This window comes from Microtus pennsylvanicus, chromosome 3 (assembly GCF_037038515.1).
Source record: "Microtus pennsylvanicus isolate mMicPen1 chromosome 3, mMicPen1.hap1, whole genome shotgun sequence".
Lineage (NCBI taxonomy): Eukaryota > Metazoa > Chordata > Mammalia > Rodentia > Cricetidae > Microtus > Microtus pennsylvanicus.
The window spans coordinates 54,393,172-54,412,508 of NC_134581.1; the positions used below are offsets into that span (position 1 = coordinate 54,393,172).

A 19,337-nucleotide genomic window follows, 5' to 3' on the forward strand; every position below is an offset into this window, starting at 1 on the left:
ATTAAATTTTACACTAGGTACGGTATCTTGTGCACTTAGAAGGCAAAGATAGGTGAAGTGCTGAGTTCGAGGCTGGCCAGAGATATATAGCGTGACCCTGCCTAACATCATAATAATTATAATAATTAATAATGATGATGATTTAGGTTATGTTCATGAATAAACTTTTGTTTTGTTTTGAAGCAAGATCTCAAACTTAAGACGTATCCTAAGATGACTGAACGTCCAATCCCCTTGCTTCCACTTCTTGAAGCTGGGATTACAGCTGTGTCCCTCCAGTCCTGGGCGGTATGGTCCTGGGGATGAAACCCAGGGTTTTGTTCATGTGCACTAAGAAAGCACACTGCCAGCTGAGCCACACCCCCAGGCCCCACGCATAAATGCTATTGGAACTTGGGCGCTCCTTGTTCACCTGCTATCCTGGTTGCTCTTACTCTACTAGTGTGGAGTTAGACGGCTCTAACAGAGCGTATGCTTTTAAAAGTCTCAAGCGTTCTCGTTCTCTCTCAAGTTTTATCCTGTTGAGATGGGGGTGATGCTGGATAGTTTTATGTCAACTTGACACCAGCTAAAGATATCTGAGAGGAGGAAACCTCAATTAAGAAAATGCCTTCGTAAGATCAAGCTGTAGGCAGGCCTAGAGAACGTTTGCTGATTTAGTGATAATGTGGGAGGGCCCAGCCCCTTGTGGGTGGTGCCACCCCTTGGTTGGTGGTCCTGGTGTGGCCTTACTGAAAGAGGTGTGCCACCAGGCCCAGTGTCTCTCTCTATCTCTGCCTGTAGATCAGCATGTAAGCTCTTAGCTGCATGCCTGTCTGACTTCTGTAATGTTCCCTGCCAAGGTGGTGACTAGCCCTCTGAAACCGCAAGCAAGCCCCCAGTTAAGCGCTGTATTTTATAAACATTGCCTTGGCCATTGTGTCTCCTCACAGCAACAGAACAGCGACTAAGTCTGGATCCTGATAGCTCAGTCTCTCAAGTATGATACGCCAGCACTACTTATCCTGCAGAGTTGGGGACTGAACTCAGGCCTTGTGTATATAAGTTAAGTGCTCTACCACAGTGCTAGACCCTCAGCTGCCCTAAAATGTCTCCTAACTCATTCTGTTTCAAAGAAATTTCTCTGCCACGGAAGAGTATGAGGTAATGAGCATGCAGGGAAATAGCAGGGTCTGTCTGTCTGTCCAGACTTCTCTTAGCTTCTCTGCAGCCATTCTTCCTTCAGGGAACGGGATAGGGCCTTCTGAGCAAGGATCTTATTGTCAGACCAAGGAGAAGTTTCTTTACACCCCACTCCAAAGCATGAAGAGGGGCTGTCCCCAGACCTGCCCTGGTGAAGAAAATTTTTGGTTTCTATGACTCCAAGGGAGAGAGGGACAGAGGCACAGGACACAGGAGGGCAGAACAGAGACACTTTGCTTTTGAGGCTTTGTCCTAATTATTTTGGGGGCTAAGACAGGGTCTCACTCCTTAGCCCAGGTTGGTCTTGAACTCACGGCAATCCTCTTGCCTTAGTCTCCAGACCATTGGAATTATATGCATGAGTCATCATGTCTGACCTCAGTTTCCCTAGTTCATGGTACTCAGCCAAAACACATTCGAGGGGTGGTTTCCTGAGTCCCAATATCACAAGTCCCAGAGACCCTCTCAGACAATGACTGTCCTGTCTTCTAGAACAGTGGTTCTCAGCCTTCCTAATGCCATGGCCCTTTAACACAGTTCCTCATGCTGTGGTGATCCCCAACCATAAAATTATTTTGGCTGCTATTTCATAATTGTAATATTACTATGGTGATGAATCACAATATAAATATTTGTGTTTTCTGATGGTCGTAGATGACCCCTAGGATAGGGTCATTCGACCCCCAGCAAGGGGTTGTGACCCACAGGCTGAGAACCATTGTTCTAGACATAAGCAATGGTTACGTGGCATGTGTGTGCACACACATGTGCATTAGGTGGGAGAAACAGAACAGGGCAGACATCAGGTACACCTGCCCCGGCCTTGCTCCACAGGAAGACACTTACTCTCGGTTCCAAACACCACTTTGTAGTGAACTGTAATTTAGGAAGAGGTATTGTCTTAGGGTTTCTGTTGCTGTGAAGGGACACCATGTCCATGACAACAGTCATAAAGTAAATCATTTAATTAGGGTGACTGACTCACTTACAATTTCGAGGTTCAGTCTATTATCATCACAGTGGGACATGGTGGCATGCAGGCAGATGTGGTGCTGGAGAAGCAGCTGAGAGTCCTGCATCTTGCAGGCAACAGGAAGTGAACTGAGATGCTGAGGAAAGCTTAAGCAAGAGAGCTCAAAGCCCGCCCCCAACAGTGACACACTTCCTCCAGCAAAGCCACACCTCCCAACAGTGCCACTCCCTTTGGGGGGCATTTTCTTTCAAACCACCACAGATGTTTAGTGATGACTGAGAAAAGGGGATATGTGCTGGGTACAACAGCAGACACTGGAAGTCCCAGGCTTCACAGGAGGCTGGGACAGGAGGATCTCTTGAGTCCAGTTTGAGGCCAACCTGCGCTATATAGTGAGACTTTATCTCAAAATAAACATGTAATAAAATAAGCCATAGCCTAACAAAATATTAGGAGCATTTCTTTAAAAAAAAAAAGTCAAAGTGTTGGAGAGATGGCTCTCAGCAGTTAAGAGTACTTGCTGCTCTTGCAGGGGACCCAGGTTCAGTTCCCAGCACACATAGAGCAGCTTAACAATGGTCCATGGCTCCAGTTCCAGGAACCCGCTTCTGGCCTCTGTGTGCACCCAGTATGCACACAGTACATATACATACATGTAAGGCAAGAAACTCACATATATATAAAGTAAATCTTTAAAAAAATTTTAATGTCGCTAGACAGCGGTGGTGCACACCTTTATTCCCAGCACTTGGGAGGCAGACAGGCAGATCTCTGTGAGTTCAGAGTTCAAGGCCAGCCTGGTCTACAGAGTGAGTTCCAGGATAGCCAGAGCTGTTAGACAGAGAAACCTTGTCTCGAAAAACAAAACAAAATAATTTTGTCAAAAAAAAAAAAAACTAACCCAGAAATACTTCACTATTTACATATGCTAGGTAACAGATTTTTGTTTGGTTGGGCTTTTAGGGACCATGTCTCATAGTCCAGGCCAGTCTTAAACTCCCTCTGTAGCTAAGGCTGACCTTGAACTCTGGATCCTCCTACCTCTACCTTCTGAGAACTGGGTTACAGGCATGCTCACCACTCCTGGTTCTGGTAATATATGTTTTAACTGGAAGAGAAAGAGCAGTCAATGGAAACTTACAGCAAATGACAGGGAAGAAACCACAGTGTTCCCACAAAGCTAATGATTCAATGGTCTCAACAGGAAGGAGGGACACAGGGAGAGCTGTGTGCTAAGGCAGCATCTCAGAGGAAGCCAGGGGGTTTTAAAGAAGTTTCTACAACCCGTGTGCTGTGCAGGAATCAGCTGCAGGTTTGACCTTTCCCATCCCCCAGTATCCTGAAGCTCTGTTGGGAGAGCATTGATCTGTCCATGGGTGATTGCAAACACACATGACTTTTGTTGGATCGTCTGTTTCTGTTTGGTAGTGGTGCTGGGGACTGACCCTTACACGTGCTAGGGCTCGCTGTATCGCTGAGCCACTTCCTAAGCTCCTTCCTGTCACTTTTATTTCTTACATTTTATTATTTTATTGTCTTTGTGTGTGTATCTGTGTGGTGCTTGTATCGTGGTACTTATGTGGAGTTCAGAGGACAATATGTGGGAATCAGTTCTCGCCTTCCACCATCTGGGTCCCTGGAATGAACTCAGGCTGTCGGCCTTGGCAGCAGGAGCCCCTGCCAGCTGAGCTATCCAGCCTTGGGAGCCCAGTGAGGACTGCTGAACACATGGCCAGTTCTTCCTCTGCCGGTTGGCTTCATGCTTTCTCTTACCTGAGTCGCTGATCCTATCAGAGGCCTCTCCTTCCTGACAACCCACTTGCTGTCCTTCACTCGAACCCTGGGCATCTGGCAGCACGTGTCCAGACCCTTTCTGCTGAGGCTTCCCTGACCCTGCTGATAACCTGTGGGACAAGGTCAATTATGACCCCACAGCAAAACTCATGAGATACCCAAGCACAGCTTTACCTTCACAGTAGTTAGCCATGGGGCCAGAGACGGCTCGGTTAAGAGCACTTGCTGCTCTTGCAGGACCCAGGTTCAAGTCCAAGTATCCACACAGCAGCTCACAACCACTTGTAACTCCTATTTCAAGGGATCTGATGCCCTCTTCTGGCATCTTCAGGCACCAGGCACACGTGTGGTACATACATGCCAGCAAAACATACATACACTTAAAATTAAAAAGAAAATAGCATTAAAAAAAAAAGTAGTTCAAAATTTCCAAGGCTGGAGTTGCTCCCAACCTTTAGGCCTCTTCCACTTTGTCCCTTAGGCCTGCCACAGGAACTGATGAGTCTCTCACCGGCAGACAGCACAAACTCTGAGTTAGCTTCTTAAAATTCCCCTCAACAGAGTGCCAAGTGTCACACCCTACCCTTCTGCCAAAATGGGTACTGGCACCCAGCACTCTGTGACTTAGTGTTTCAAAGCAAACTAAGCCTCCCCTCCCCACGAAAGAAATCTTAGTGAAATAAGCAATAAACGTGCAGTCTCTTGCGCAGGCCTTCCGGGTCAGAAACTGGTGAGTGGCTTATCTGGGCAGTCCTAGCTCAGGTCTCTCAGGAGGCTCTTAGCCACTTCCCACAGTGACGAGGATGGAAGATGCCTTCCATGGAGGTTCACTCAGGTTGCAAATCAGTGCTCGGTGATTTTAGGAGGTCCTGGGGCGGCCTCTACCTGTGAAAATCTCCACTGGGATGCCTGAACATTCTAAGAGCCCGGCAGAGGAAGGCAAAAGCAGCCCCTCCACCATTTCTAACTGGGTCTGCCCACCAGCTCTGACTCAGTGTGGAGGAACTGCACATGAGCACTAATGCCAGGTAGTGGGGAACACTAGGGGCTGCTGACAGCTGCCTGCCATACCCTTTACACTTCAAATCAACCTGAACCAAACATAGAGAACAGAACAAGCATTCAGATTGATTCAGTAAAAACAAAACCTTTGGGACAACTACTTCACTGTACATTTTTTGGAGGGGCATTGAATCCAGGTACCTGAACTTGCAAAGCACAACACTCTCACTGCGCTACATCCCCAGTTCTTCTTAGGGAGACACGGGGCTGGAGGGGGGTTCAGTGTTTAAGGGCACCCACCTGCATTGCTCTTCCACAGGACCTAGGTTCAATCCCCATACGCTCATGGCAGCTAATAAATGTCTGCAACTCCAGTTCCAGGGGTTTTGACCCCTTCTTCTGAACTTGTTAGACACCAAGCAAGCATGTGGTGAACATATATACATGCAAGTAAAATCATCATACACATAAAATAAAATATTTTAAATTGTATAAAACTGACCACATTATGCTCCTCAGCTCTAAGTGGATCTAGGGCTCCCCACAGCGGAAGGCAGGATCTCCCCTTAAGAATTCCTATTCATTTTCGGACTTCACTCTGCATAATAATCAGTGAGCACAGCTTTGGAGATGTCTGTTAGAAGCTCACGCTGACATTAGAATTTACAATTCTGGCACATGCTTTTAAACCCAGCACTTGGGAGAAAGAGGCAGGTGAATCCCTGTGAGTTTGAGGCCAGCCTGGTCTACAGAGCTAGTTCCCGGACAGTCAGGGTTACACAGAAAAACCCTGTCTTGAAAACAAAACAAACAAAAAAAGAATTCACAGTTCAGTAGAAACCTAAGGTGAGTCATTATAAGAATCATCTGTTGTATTTATTAGGATGATGATTTAAATCAAATAATTTGGGCACAGTAGATATTTAACATGAAAAGCAGTTGTATCAGAATGGTTATCAGAAAAATAGTAACAATTTTACACATAGTAACTAGAAAATATTTTTCTGTCTGATCACTTAGGTTAGAAATCCTGAGAATGTTACTCTCTGAACAATTAGGTTCTACCTGGTAACTGAAGCCTACTGGAAAGAATTCTTGAAAAAAGCCGGGACGCGGTGCACGCCTTTAATCCCAGTACTCAGGAGGCAGAGGCTGGCAGATCTCTGTGAGTTCCAAGACAGCCTGGTCTACAGAGTGAGTTCCAGGACAGCCAAGGCTGTTACACAGAGAAACTCTGTCTCAAAATAACCACAAAAAAAAAAAAAAAGACTTTAAAAAATGCTTTGAGGTACAAATCACCTACATACTCAACAAAGATTTAAACAAATAGCTCAAACAGTTATAGGTCACTGGCTCTTAAGACGGTCTCAGTCAGGCTCAAGGACGCACTGTTCCACGATTTCCCGCAGGTTGGGGTTCTCCATCGCAGCTGCCACACGCTCTTTGTCATTTATCTGCTTGTTGACTGCAAAACACGTGGACAAAAGTTAACAGAATGGTGTCAACAGAGACCAGGCAGCATTTGCACTAGCTGCCAAAACAAAGAATTTAACTCTTTGAGAACTTGCAACTAGTTACTGAGAACTTTAATTACTCATCAGTTTTTTTAAGATTTTTTTTCTTTTTTGTGTGTGTGTGCTCACAAGTGCCGATGGAAGCCAGAATGGGGCACTGCATCTCCTGGGGCTGAAGCTCTAAGTGTGTGTGAACTGCCTGGTGTAAGCACTAGAAAGTGAAGCCCAGTCCTCTGGAAGAGAGCAACAAGCACTCTCAGGCTCGGAGCAGGCTCCCTAGCCCCTCCTAATGTCATGTCTAAGGTCGGGAAGCAGTCTCGTGAGAAAACACTGTCCACTGCTCTACAACCAACTGCTATTCTTCCTTCTTTCTTTCTCGGCCTCATCCAAACACATATTTCTATATTCAAAGTGAAATTCTCAGCTGCTGCTTTCCCCACTTAAGCCTGGTTTTTAAACTACAGTTCTGTTTACAAGGCAAAAGCTCTAAGTGTTTTGGCCAAGTAGGCATGGTGATGCCTACCTCAGCACTCAGGGGTCAGAGGCAGGAGGATCTCTGTGAATTTGAGGCCAGCCTGGTCTGTGAAGTGAGTCCGAGTCTAATAAATGAATAAATGAACAAATAAACATAGTGGACTAAGAATACAGCTCAACTGTATAGCCCTTCCGCTGCGTATATAAGGCCCTGGGTTCAGTCCCCAGCACTACAAAGAATAAATAATTAAAATAAATAAAGCGAGGACTGAAGAGATGGCTCAGATAATAAGAGAACTGGCTGCTTTTCCAGAGGACCTGGCTTTGATTCCCAGAACCCATATGGTAGCTAATAACTGTCTGTAAGTCCAGGGAGTCTGATGCCCCTTCTGGCCTCTGCAGGCACTGGAGACACAGACATGCATACAGGTAAAAATATCTACCCATATAAAATAAAAATAAATAAAGTCAGACAAAACTCCTGAGTTTATGGGGTTTGGTGCATTTATCCCCAGGGAACTGTCAAACTAGGCCATGGTACCCGACAGTCCCTAACGGGATCCGGGACAGGCAGGAGGGCTGTCCTCTGAAGCAGCCCTGAGTGGACCTTTGCTCATGATCTTCCATCTCACTCTTACCCATCACCACCCTGTTCTCCCTCTCCTCTTCTTCACACTGTCTATCAAGCTATCTGGTGATGACAGCTAAACAAACAAGCATCTGTATTGTGTACTTGAGACAGAGTCTTATTATGTAGTCCTGACTGGCCTGGAACTCACTTTGTAAACCATGCTGGCTTCAAACTCAGCTCTGCCTGCCTCTACATCCCAAGTGCTGACACTGGAGGCGCACCCCACCACATCTGGCAGAAAACAAGCATTTCCAATGCTCTTCTTCCTACTTGGTCTCATCATCTGGATAAAATTCTGCTTCCCTTGTGCCACATGATAATAGGAAACATTTTCTCTTCCGCTGTTTTCCGTCCCACCTCTACAGTTTTCAAATGACCAGTGGTTGAGTCCTCTCTACACACCAGGAGTCCTCGATAAACAGTCACCCCACTACCATCCCAGCGCATGAACTCTAACAGATAGCCTGAGATTCCCGAAGGCTTGACTTGTGAAACCCTGGTTTCAACTTTCCATACAGCTAAGGGACTGTCAGAGCGGAACCAAACGTTTGGCGCTCAAGGTCCCTAGGGCTGGATATGTTCACAGATCTGTTTGTAGCCTGCGGCCTGAACGAGCTGCTATTCACTGGCTCTACTTTATCAGAAAGTCAGCGGAAAATGACTTCCTTTGAATGTCTGTGCTTCCCACCTGTGAAGGAAAAGCATAACTGATGCTGTCCCCTCTCTTTGCAGGCACCCCAATAATAGATAACCTAGGACCCAGGACAAAGGATGAGCCGCTGCTGTTTGAAGTAGCATTTGGCATCACTTACTGTCTTCTTCTGTAGAGTGAGTTCCTTCAGAAATGTAGATTTCCAGCTGGAAAGAAAGGAGACAGACAGACACAAAACATCAGAGCATTCTACAAGTTCAGGATGAGGGGTGTGTAGGGCAGAATCAGAGCATTGTACGAGCTCAGGATGAGGGTGTGTAGGGCAGAACCTAGAGATGAAAGCCCAACGCTTCTTTTTAATACCAGAGACCTAAACAGGATGGAACAGAAAGTGGTGTTTCCACAACCGACCTGCAGGGGGCGTGTCCACAGATTTCCGTATGAATACACACAGTTTTGTACAAAGAGATCTCACAATATCTTTGCCCTACCTGCATCCTCTTCCCAAACCTGTATCTAACTCGCCCTTTGTCCCTCCTCACAGGGGTGTCAGCACCCTCCTCTCTACACTCACACTCTTACACTTTCTCTTACGCATATTTTATTTGCATACAGTTACCGTTTTACAAAAATGAGACAAATTAGTTTTCTTACATCCTCCTTATCTGCTATTATTTTGCTAAACTTATTCTCAAGTGTAATAGCAGTAAATCTATCCCATCTAGACTGCTAGCCCGACAAATTAGTCAGATCCTAAGCATAAGAGCTTTTGATACAACCACAAAACTGCTACAAATCCTGGGGCTGAGGCAAGCCCGTGCAGTGCCCAGAGGCAGCCTCACCACGGGATCAATGCTTTGTGAGTGGAAACCACTCAGAACGCATTACAGTTAACAGGGACCTTAGAGACTGTAGAGTTCAGTCTCTTAAAAACACACAACACAGGCTGGCGAGATGGCTCAGTATGGAGAAGTGCTTGCCATAGACTCCAGATAGCCTGAATTCAACACCTGCAAGCCGCAATGGGGGAGAAGAACCAACTCCTGAAAGTTATCTCTGACCTTCACATGTGCCAGGGAACACACGCATCATCGCTCACACACACACACACACACACACACACACACACACACACACACACACACTAGAAAGACCCCATCCAGATCCCCTGTGGCACAACATACTTACTGAACCCATGAGGATCACTCTCCACTCCTTCACTTGGGTTAAAAATCGCACATGACTCATTATTCTGAAATAGCCATAGGCTGGGTATAGCGGCAGACGCCTTTAATCCCAGTCTTTGAGAGACAGCAGCAGGTGGATCCCTGTGAGTTTGAGGTCAGACTGGTCTACAAAGTGAGTTCCAGGACAGCTAGAGCTACATAGTGAGACCCTGTCTCAAAAATAGGCCAACAAACGGTTGAAAAGTCCAGCGTTCTCCTCCCTATTCCTATGTGAATTATTAATATACCTCAGTGCAACCAAACAGTTACTGAGGCAACTGCCATCAATAACGGGACAAACTAAAACTATAGCCTTTTGATGTCATGTGATGAGAGCATGTTTATTGTTCTTTTCTTTTTTTTTTTTTTTTTTTTTTTTTTGAGACAGGGTTTCTCTGTGGTTTTGGAACCTGTCCTGGAACTAGCTCTTGTAGACCAGGCTGGTCTCGAACTCACAGAGATCCGCCTGCCTCTGCCTCCCGAGTGCTGGGATGTTTATTGTTTTCTTACCAGAAATGAATAACAATCTAATCATGACATATCTGAAAACCCACTGTGAGAGACAATCTATGAAATGTCTACTCTGCACTCCTCAAGTGCCGAGATCACTGGATGTGCTAATGGCACTTACATCCGAGCCCTTGGGAGCTGCTGAAATGGATCTAACTAATGAGAATGTGTGAGGGGAAGGGAGGGGAGGGGAGGGGAGAGATAGTGAGGGCAGGGGAGGGGTAGTGAGAGAGGGGAGGCACAGTGAGGAGAGAGGAGGGGTAGTGAGGGGAGGGGTAGTGAGGGGAGGGGAGGGGTAGTGAGGGGAGGGGTAGTGATAGGAGGGGTAGTGAGGGGAGGGGAGGGGTAGTGAGGGGAGGGTATTGTTCCAGTACTGAGAAAGGGGTGGTGTAAGAGTAGAGGGACTGCTAGTAAGTATAGGCAGACTGACTGGCTGATTCCCGACTTCCTCCCTGCCTTTCTCCCTCCCTCCCTCCCTCCCTTCCTCCCTCCCTCCCTTCCTCTCTCCCTCCTTCCCTCCTTCCCTCCCTCCCTCCCTCCTTCCTTTCCTTTCCATTTTTGCTACAGGATCCCAACATTCACACACACCCATACTAGACTGGATAAAGGATTTCCTTTGCAGGCGATGCAGATGTCCTAAAAGTGGCCCAGAGGCTGCTGCAGAGCTCTGTAGGAGTTATCAGTAAACTGCCCGTGGCTTGTACAATGTGTGAATTATATCTTGACAAGTGTCATAAAAGACAATCTGGAGTAGGGACATGGTTCAGAGGCAGGGCATTGGCCTAGCTCATGTGAGACTTTGGGATTAAGATAACAACAAGCTTTCTTACCTTGTGTTTGAACGGCAGACACCGCTGAAGTTTTACTCTTAAGCACAGTCCTGTGATGGGGAAAAAATTTTCCATTATCACTTTATTTCTCTCTCTCTCTCTCTCTCTCTCTTCTCTTTTTGTTTTTTCAAGACAGGGTTTCCCTGTGCAGCCCTGGCTGTCCTGGAACTCACTCTGTAGAACAGACTGGTCTTGAACTCTGAGATCCTCCTGCCTCTGCCTCCCTAGTGTTGGGCTTCAAGGTGTACGCTACCACCACTTGGTCTCTTTATCTCTTCTTACTGGTTCTAGAAAAAGCATAAAGCTCAGACTGCATCCACATACAGTATGACAACTCAGACTGCGTCCACATACTGTGTGACGGCTCAGACTGCGTCCACATACTGTGTGACGGCTCAGACTGCGTCCACATACTGTGTGACGGCTCAGACTGCGTCCACATACTGTGTGACGGCTCAGACTGCGTCCACATACTGTGTGATGGCTCAGACTGCATCTGCACACTATATGACAGCTCAGACTGCGTCCACATACTGTGTGACAGCTCAGACTGCGTCCACATACTGTGTGACGGCTCAGACTGCATCTGCACACTATATGACAGCTCAGACTGCGTTCACATACTGTGTGACGGCTCAGACTGCGTCCACATACTGTGTGACGGCTCAGACTGCATCTGCACACTATATGACAACTGAAAACAGTTCTGCTCATCCTAGTGTGGGTCTCCCATGTGCCTGGTACCATGCCAGGAAATTTAAAATAGAGTTTCATGTTTCCCTCAGCAAATTCAGGGAGCAGGGTCCAGTCTACACATGGTGAACCAAGGTCACAGTGTAGTCTGCCCAAGAGAGCTGGAGGCAGTAACATAGCAGAGCTGGAACTGACCAGAAAAAAGGAACACCACACAACCCAGACCTTTTCTGCTGTACTAACTATCACTCAAGGAAAATAATACTATTAAGTTATTAGACTTTACTAAATGCCACTGGGAGGCCAAGATAAGCAAAAATATAAAACCAAGTATATTTAAGAGCATTTAACAGCCACTGATGGCTTAGCAAGTAAAGGCAATTGCCAGTGAGGTAGAGACTTGAGTTCAGTCCCCAGAACCCTCAAAGCCAATGGAGATCTGACTCTTGCAAGCTGAATCCTGACTTCCACCCTGACTTCTACACAGGAGTCACGGCACAGGCATGCCCACACATACACACACCTAAATCATTAGTAAATTACAGGCTCGAGAGTTGGCCCAGTGGTTAAGGGCACTTGCTGCTCTAACAGAGGACTTGTGTTGGGGTCCCAGCACCTACATGATGGCTTACAACCATCTGTAACTCCAGTTCCAGGAGATCAGATGTTCTCTTCTGGTCTCCTCAGGCACCAGGTGTGCCCGTGTACTTATACATATACAGAGGTTAAAGCCGAGCAGTGGTGGCGCACGCCCTTAATCCCAGCACTTGGGTGGCAGAGGCAGGAGGATCTCTGTGAGTTTGAGACCAGCCTGATCTACAAGAGCTAGTTCCAGGACAGGCTCCAAAGCTACAGAGAAACCCTGTCTTGAAAAACCAATATGCTAAATATATATTTCTATATATTATATTATACATATATTGGCTAAACACTCTCATACATATAAAATAAAATTTAAAAAGTTTCTAAAATATATAATAATTAATTGTTAATTGGCTGGGAGGTAGTGGTGAAAACTTTTAATCCCAGCAGAAACTTTGAGTTCAAGGTTGCCGGAAGCAAAGATCTGTATTTTGAGATCTGCATTTTGGTTACAGCCATCTTAAGCTGACAAGTTAAGAAAAATATTTACCTCTATCCTCTCTGCAGGGTCTAGGAAATCAACCTGGCATCTTATCTCCTAGCAGAGACCTGCAGGCACCAAGCTCCGGAATCAGTTAGCATTTTCCTTGGTTAGTCAACAATCACAGACCCTCAGTATTTACTTATCAGCTAGAGATGTCTCCGGACCTGAATTCCAGCAGACGGGAGTTTCCTGACACCCTTCCCTTCTCCCTGACATCTCTCCCTTCCCCTCTTTGTCCATTTGCTATATAACAGCCTCTGAGAAAGAATAAACGAGATGGCTTGATCAGAAATCCTGTCTTGCCGTCATTTCTTGTGTCTCTTGCCCCTTCATTCCTCTCCTCGAGGTTTATCAGGACCACAGTTCGCATCCCGCTGGCCGGGATACAAGGTAAGCCTGGTCTACAGAGTGAGTTCTAAGACAGCCATGGCTATACAGAGAAGCCCTACTCTGAAAAACCAATATATATTTAATAGATATATTACATTTTAAAAAAAGAATTCATACACGCTGGATATAGATGATGCACATTTTTAATCCCAGCTCCTGGCAAGCAAAGGCAGGAAGATCCCTGAGTTTGAGGCCAGCCTGGTCTATAGCACATAGTAAGTTCCAGTACAGCCAGGGCTTCAGTGAGACCCTGTCACCAAAAAAGAGAGAGAGAGAGAGAGAGAGAGAGAGAGAGAGAGAGAGAGAGAGAGAGAGAGAAAGGAAAGGAAGGAAAAAGGAGGGAGGGAAAAGGAGGGAGAGAGGGGGGAGGGAGGGAAGGAAGGAAGGAAGGAAGGAAGGAAGGAAGGAAGGAAGGAAGGAAGGAAGGAAGGAAATATAATTCACATGAGATGGCTCAGAGATTAAAAGCACTGGAGGGTCTTACAGAGGACCTGGATTAGATTCCCAGCACCCACATGGCAGCTCACAACTGTCTATGACTCCATTAGAAGGGGTCTAATACCCACTTCTGGTCTCTGTGGGCACTGCACGCACAGACATATATACAGATAAAACACCCATACACATAAAAATAAATATTAAAAAAATTCATGTACACACACACACACCCTTACCTCCATGTACATGTACACACACACACACTTACCAATAAGAGTTGCCAAAGAGCAATGAGGTGCTGTTGGTGTGAACTTGATAATAACCAAACAGTCTTCTTCATTTATTTCCTGAACCTCCACACAACTCTCGGTCACCACTTCCAGTTCTTCTAAAGTATTGGGCTTTTCTGGGTCCCGGATAGTTCGAATCAAATCTAGGGGCATCAGAGACAAGGTATTAAATTAAAATATGAGTATCCTAAGTGAGGACAATTCTTCTCACATCAAAGACCAATTTTCTTTTTTTTCTTTTTTTCTTTTTTAATTTATTTTTTTATTAAAGATTTCTGTCTCTTCCCCGCCACAAAGACCAATTTTCTATGCATGTTTTACCCTTATAAACATCTGTGAGTATGTCATGCAGTGCCCACAGAAGCAGAAGAGGACCTCAGCCCATGGAATGGGTGCTGGGAACAGAACCAGGTCCTCCACAAGAGCAGCCCCTGTTCTGAACTGCTGAGCCATCATCTCTCCAGCCCCACCATCCCACCCTAACTTTCTTTTAAACAAATGGTTGCGCAACTCCCAATTTTCTGTCAGGAATTTCCACTACTTTTGAGAAAACTATTTTCTTGGATCATTATTAGTCCATATCCAGTTTCTTAATTCAAAACCATAGGGAATACGAAAGGGGAAAATGTCAAGGAAGCACAGAGGGACTCTGGCTGAAGAGACGGACGGTCGGATCAAGTCTTTCAGTATTGCACACTTAAACTGAAAGGCCAGAACCACCAGGCATTTCCTTAGTTTGTAACTTGCTGTAAGGAAAAAGAAAAGGGTGGGGACGCTCACCAGGGTCTTTCACAACTAGCCACAGGCAAGAGGGATTCCTCCAGGGACTCAGAACAAGGAAGTGGAAAGGACAGTGCTGCACCCTCAGCTGCTAATTCACTCACACCAGCTGCAAGGCCCAGAAGCAAAGAGCAGAGCTAAAGACAGTCACTACAAAGCTAGGCCAGAAATCAGCACACAGCACACGACAAAAGGGACAGAGATGGGACATGCCACGACGTCATTTTAGAGGAACCGATGTGTGGAGACTTGTTACAGCTGGAAGAAGAGGAGATTACTCAGATTTTAAGTTAAAGTATTTGGGAGAATGTTAAGGTAAAAAAAAAAAAATGGTCATCAGGGATTAGCTGGGGAAAATATAGCGTTTGCAGCCGAGCCTGAGGCCCTGAATTCGAGCTCTCAGACCCATGTGGGGGAAAGACTGACAGTAAACTCGTTCAATAATTTCATATGCAGTGATTTTGGAGGTGCTTCAGGCACAGGTCAACGAAATAAATGTTCCAGCAAAGACTGTAGTATAGTGCTAAGGCACACCAAGGCTAGAGCGGTTGTTGAACAGAATCCATCAAGAATGAGAAGCATTTTGGCTGGATATTGCACTTACCAGGAACGAAACAAAAAACTGTTGTCTGGGCCCGCCCCCTCGGCATCCTGACTGAACTAGCTTAAAGCATGGCCTCAACAGCTAGAGCTTCTTAAATTTCTCAGATTATTTTCTTCAGATTTTGCGTTGTTGCTTTTATGAATGTTTTCCCCACAGGTATACGTGTGCATGGGAGAATGCCTGGTGCTCGCAGGCGCCTGAGGAAGGCTTTGGATGCCCTGGACCAGGAAGTTAGGACAGTTGTGAGCCACCAAGTGGGTTCTCTGCAAAAGCAACAAGTGCTTTTAACCACTGAGCCATCTCTCCAGCCCTCTCCAGACTTTCTTATGTGCAGCCTAGTTTGGTATAAAGGGAAAGAAACTCACAGACAGAGGCTTAAAAAGGTGGCTGTGGCACATGCCTATAATCCTGGCACTGTCGAGGCTGAAGTCGGACGACCTTAAATTCTAGGACCTCCCAGGCTACACGAGACCCTGTCTCAAAAAGAAAAGGAACCAAATGGAAAAGTAAAGAACAGAGAGAGGAAGAAAGAAGTGTTTAACATCAAATGCCACAGAAAAAGGTAAGGTGGGAGAATTCAAATTCAAGGCCATCCTGGGCTACAGTGACATTTTCAAAAAGAAAAAAGGACCAGAATAAAAGAAAAGGCGAAAAGAATCAGAGAAGAGAAGACAGAGTTGTCAACATTAAACACTACGGGAAAACTCGGGCTAAAGCAGTCTTTGATTCAACAAGTCACTAGTAAGAAAGCAGTTTGGTAGAAAAGTAGTGTACAAAGGCCAACAGAACTGAAAATGCCTTCCTAAGGCCTTGGCGGAAGGGCAGGGCAGCTTTACATGGAGGCTAGAATCTTGACAAATTGGAGTAAGATTTTTAGCTCAAAGGGAAGGATGGAAAAAAAGGAGATGGACACTATTCTAGGAGACTGAGAAAAGAAAGAAGCAGGGAAGGGGAGCGGAGAGGAGGAGGAAGACTAGACCCTGCACTGACCAGGGCCAGGACAAGAGCTCCATCTGACCTTGAGGCTACAGAAAATTAAAGAGAAGACTGACAAAGACAAAGTGAGGGCCGAGGAGGGAAGAAGGATTTTAGTTGAGATGGGTTTGATGCTCTCAGGAGCCTGGGTCTGTCTTATTACACACATATCCCCAGTGACCACGTGAGCAGCCGGAAAATCTGCCAATTCAACTTCCCTTCCCCCAGGCTACCTTCTGGCCTTACCAATAGGATAGAAAGTGGATTTGAAAAGGCAGGAAAGAGGATAAAATTTCCCTGCAGCGAGCAGGTTATTGTGGGATTTGGGAAGGTAGAGCTTTCCTTAGCCTATCCTAGGTTTCTCCTTGTAAACTTGATTTGTAAAAAGCTGTATTCTGTTCTTTGAACACTACTAAATCCTGAAGTTAAACCTTAACCCCTTACTCAACACCTCTATCTACCTTTCTAGTGATTTGAGAACTCTGATTTCTCTATCTAGCTTTCTAGTGATCTGAGAACTCTGATTCTTTACAAAGGTATCAAGCTTGTTCTCCCACTCCTCTCCCATCCCCCCCCCCATCCCCACTAACAGTTTTGCTGCTGGGTGCTGACATGAAGGCCTGCTCTCGCAGAGGACCTAATTCAGGTCTCAGCACCCACATCTGACAGTGCAGAACCTCCTGTAACTTCAGGGAAAGTCAACACTTCTGGCCTTCGTGGACACGGACACATGGAAATTTTTTAAAATTAATATTTAAATCAGCCAGGTAGTGGTGGCACACACCTTGAATCCCAGCACTTGGGAGGCGGAGGCAGGCAGGTCTCAATGAATTCGAGGTCAGCCTGGTCTACAGAGTTCCAGGACAGCCAGAGCTATTACACAGAGAAACCCTGTTTCGAACAAAATAAAAATAATAATAATATTTAAGGAGAAAATGCTTCATTTAAATTTAAAAGTTTCAATGGGGGAGGGTGTTGCTGAGATGGCTCATCAGGTAAAGGTGCCTGTCACCAAATAAGCCTAACCTTCAGGGTTCCATTCCCAGGACCCACTTGGTACAAGTAAAATAAATAAATAAATAAATAAATAAATAAATAAATAAATAAATAAATAAATAAAAAACTGACTCCAGCAAGTTGTCCTCTGACCTCTGAATTTGCACTGTGATATGTGTGCATATGTGCAAACATGCACATAGTAAATAATCGTAACAAAAGTAATTGAAAACTTCAGTATTCAATTCCAATCTAGGATCTAAAGCAGCAGCTAATCACATCTCCACCTGCAAATTCCGGTACCTCCTTCTGGACTGCTAATTCCCTGTGTCTTCTCACCTCCACATTGTTCTCTAGATCCTTCAAGCGTATACAGCCTCTGACATAACCAGGTCCAGATTACTCCTCAAGGCCCAACTCAAGTAAATCTCTTATACCTTTCCAGATGTTTCTAGTAAGTTTACTCTTTCCCAATGTCCGTACCTCCTATTTAAGTACATGACCTTCTACTGCATACTCTATTTTTGCCTATGTGGGTTTCATTCACTATAAACTCAAGGACTGAAATCATCTCTCTTGCAGAGTTGCAGACTCCAGATGCTATAGATAGAGGGAAGGTAGGACAGGAATGTTTTGTGGAGATAGCACACTCATAATTATCTTCATCCTGGGGTTGTCAGCCTGGCCTCTACAGTGAGAAGTAAACCTGATTAGCTCTGGGGCTCTTTCCATCCTTGGAATCATTCTTCCTGCCAAGAATCGTATTTGTAGGATCAAATCTCTTAGTGCTACTTCTAGGCTAGGGGTGGGGCACTCCTAGCTTGCATGAGACCCTGGATTTTCTGGATCCAGAAAAAGAATACTATAAGTTTGTGGGGAGAGGAATAGGGAGGGGTTGGGGTGAGAGGGTCAAGGACAGAGGAGGAGGTGGAGCGAGAACAAACACTACATTTGGATTTACGCGTTTGTTTTCTCTGGTCCTGATAGACTATGTGACCTGGGGTACTTGTTAAACCACACCTCCTGGTGGTTTTTTTCTAGAAAACGAAGACAGTCACTCAAAGTGGAGCATATACATATATATATAGAGAGACTGTGCAAGAGAATTGTAAATTTTAAGCCTCACTCTGAGGTGTCTATTTCAACCCCTTCACTTCCTACTGACTGTCACGGAAGAGAGTGGTTGTGACCTTGGGCCAGTCCCCAGCTCAGCCTGTACCCAACAGTGACCTCAGCTCTGGCGGGAGGAGCACGTGTCCAGTAACTAAAGAAATAAAGACTCTCCAGTCGTGCAATCAGGCCAGCTTTGCTCCCTGACCACTGAAAACTCATTCTGCCCACACGTCTTGACATGGTGCCTAGAACAGTGGGCAGAGCAGGGGAATGAAGCGTTTATGAGTTCCAGACTCAATTTCGCACCAGGTTTAAGGATAGCCCGGGTCCTAGAATGACCGAAATTCTGCATGACTTGGGACCCGGAAGAACACGCTTCCTTCTAGGTCTGGCAAAAGCCCAAGTGTCCACTACAGCTCAAAGGTGAGCCCCTCCTCCACCCTCTCTCCTCTGCCGCCTCTCCAAACAACACCAAATGCTGTTCTGGGTAAAGTTATTACCATAAACCTCTAGCGCTTTCTCTTCCATGGTCCGGGGCTGCCGGGCAGCTCCCTGCTCAGAAAAGCCTGAGAGCCATAGGACCCTGCTCAGCGTCCAGGAGAGCAGCCCGGACACTCGCTCCATCCTCACGTTCCGCCATCCCTGGCGACTGTCCCAACCGAGCCACCGTCTTTCTGCAGCCGGCCTCAGGAGCTATCAACTTCCTGGTCTTCAAATAAACCAAGACACATATAAAGGTTTAGGAGAGCAGAGAATAGGCGGGACTCAAAACAGTAACGCGAAGGACCTCGGGAAATAAACGGCAAAGACTACATGTCCCGGCATGCTTTGCTCGGTTTCGATGCCCGTTAGGAACGTTGCATGCTGGGATGTCTGGGTTAGTTGACTGGCGGTAAACTGCATTCTGTGACTTGTAGTCTCATCCAGAGGATCATGTACCGGACTATTACGAGTCACCAAGTGCCCCACTCAGCTCCTAGGAATAACTAAAGATGAATCGTGAGGAGGTAGGGAAAAGGAGATCAAGGTTACTACTGTTGGATGAAGTCCTCGAACGGAGACTCTTCACAGCTATTTCTCGGAGGAAGCTCCTTTCTATCAAATCTTACTTCCTGATCAGGCCGGAAATGGACTTCCTTTGCTA

The 19,337-nt window shown here is 45.9% G+C and overlaps 1 protein-coding gene across 1 annotated transcript; it reads right to left on the reverse strand.

Annotated features, from left to right (window-relative positions):
• Positions 1-5,793: 5,793 nt before the first annotated feature.
• Ciao2a (cytosolic iron-sulfur assembly component 2A) lies at positions 5,794-18,973 on the reverse strand. Its single transcript, XM_075965416.1, has 5 exons — positions 18,694-18,973; positions 13,704-13,868; positions 10,789-10,838; positions 8,383-8,428; positions 5,794-6,416 (listed from the first exon to the last, which is right to left on the reverse strand). Exons 1-5 carry the CDS (start codon positions 18,815-18,817, stop codon positions 6,319-6,321), a joined length of 483 nt encoding a protein of 160 aa, XP_075821531.1. The 5' UTR covers positions 18,818-18,973; the 3' UTR covers positions 5,794-6,318.
• Positions 18,974-19,337: the final 364 nt, after the last annotated feature.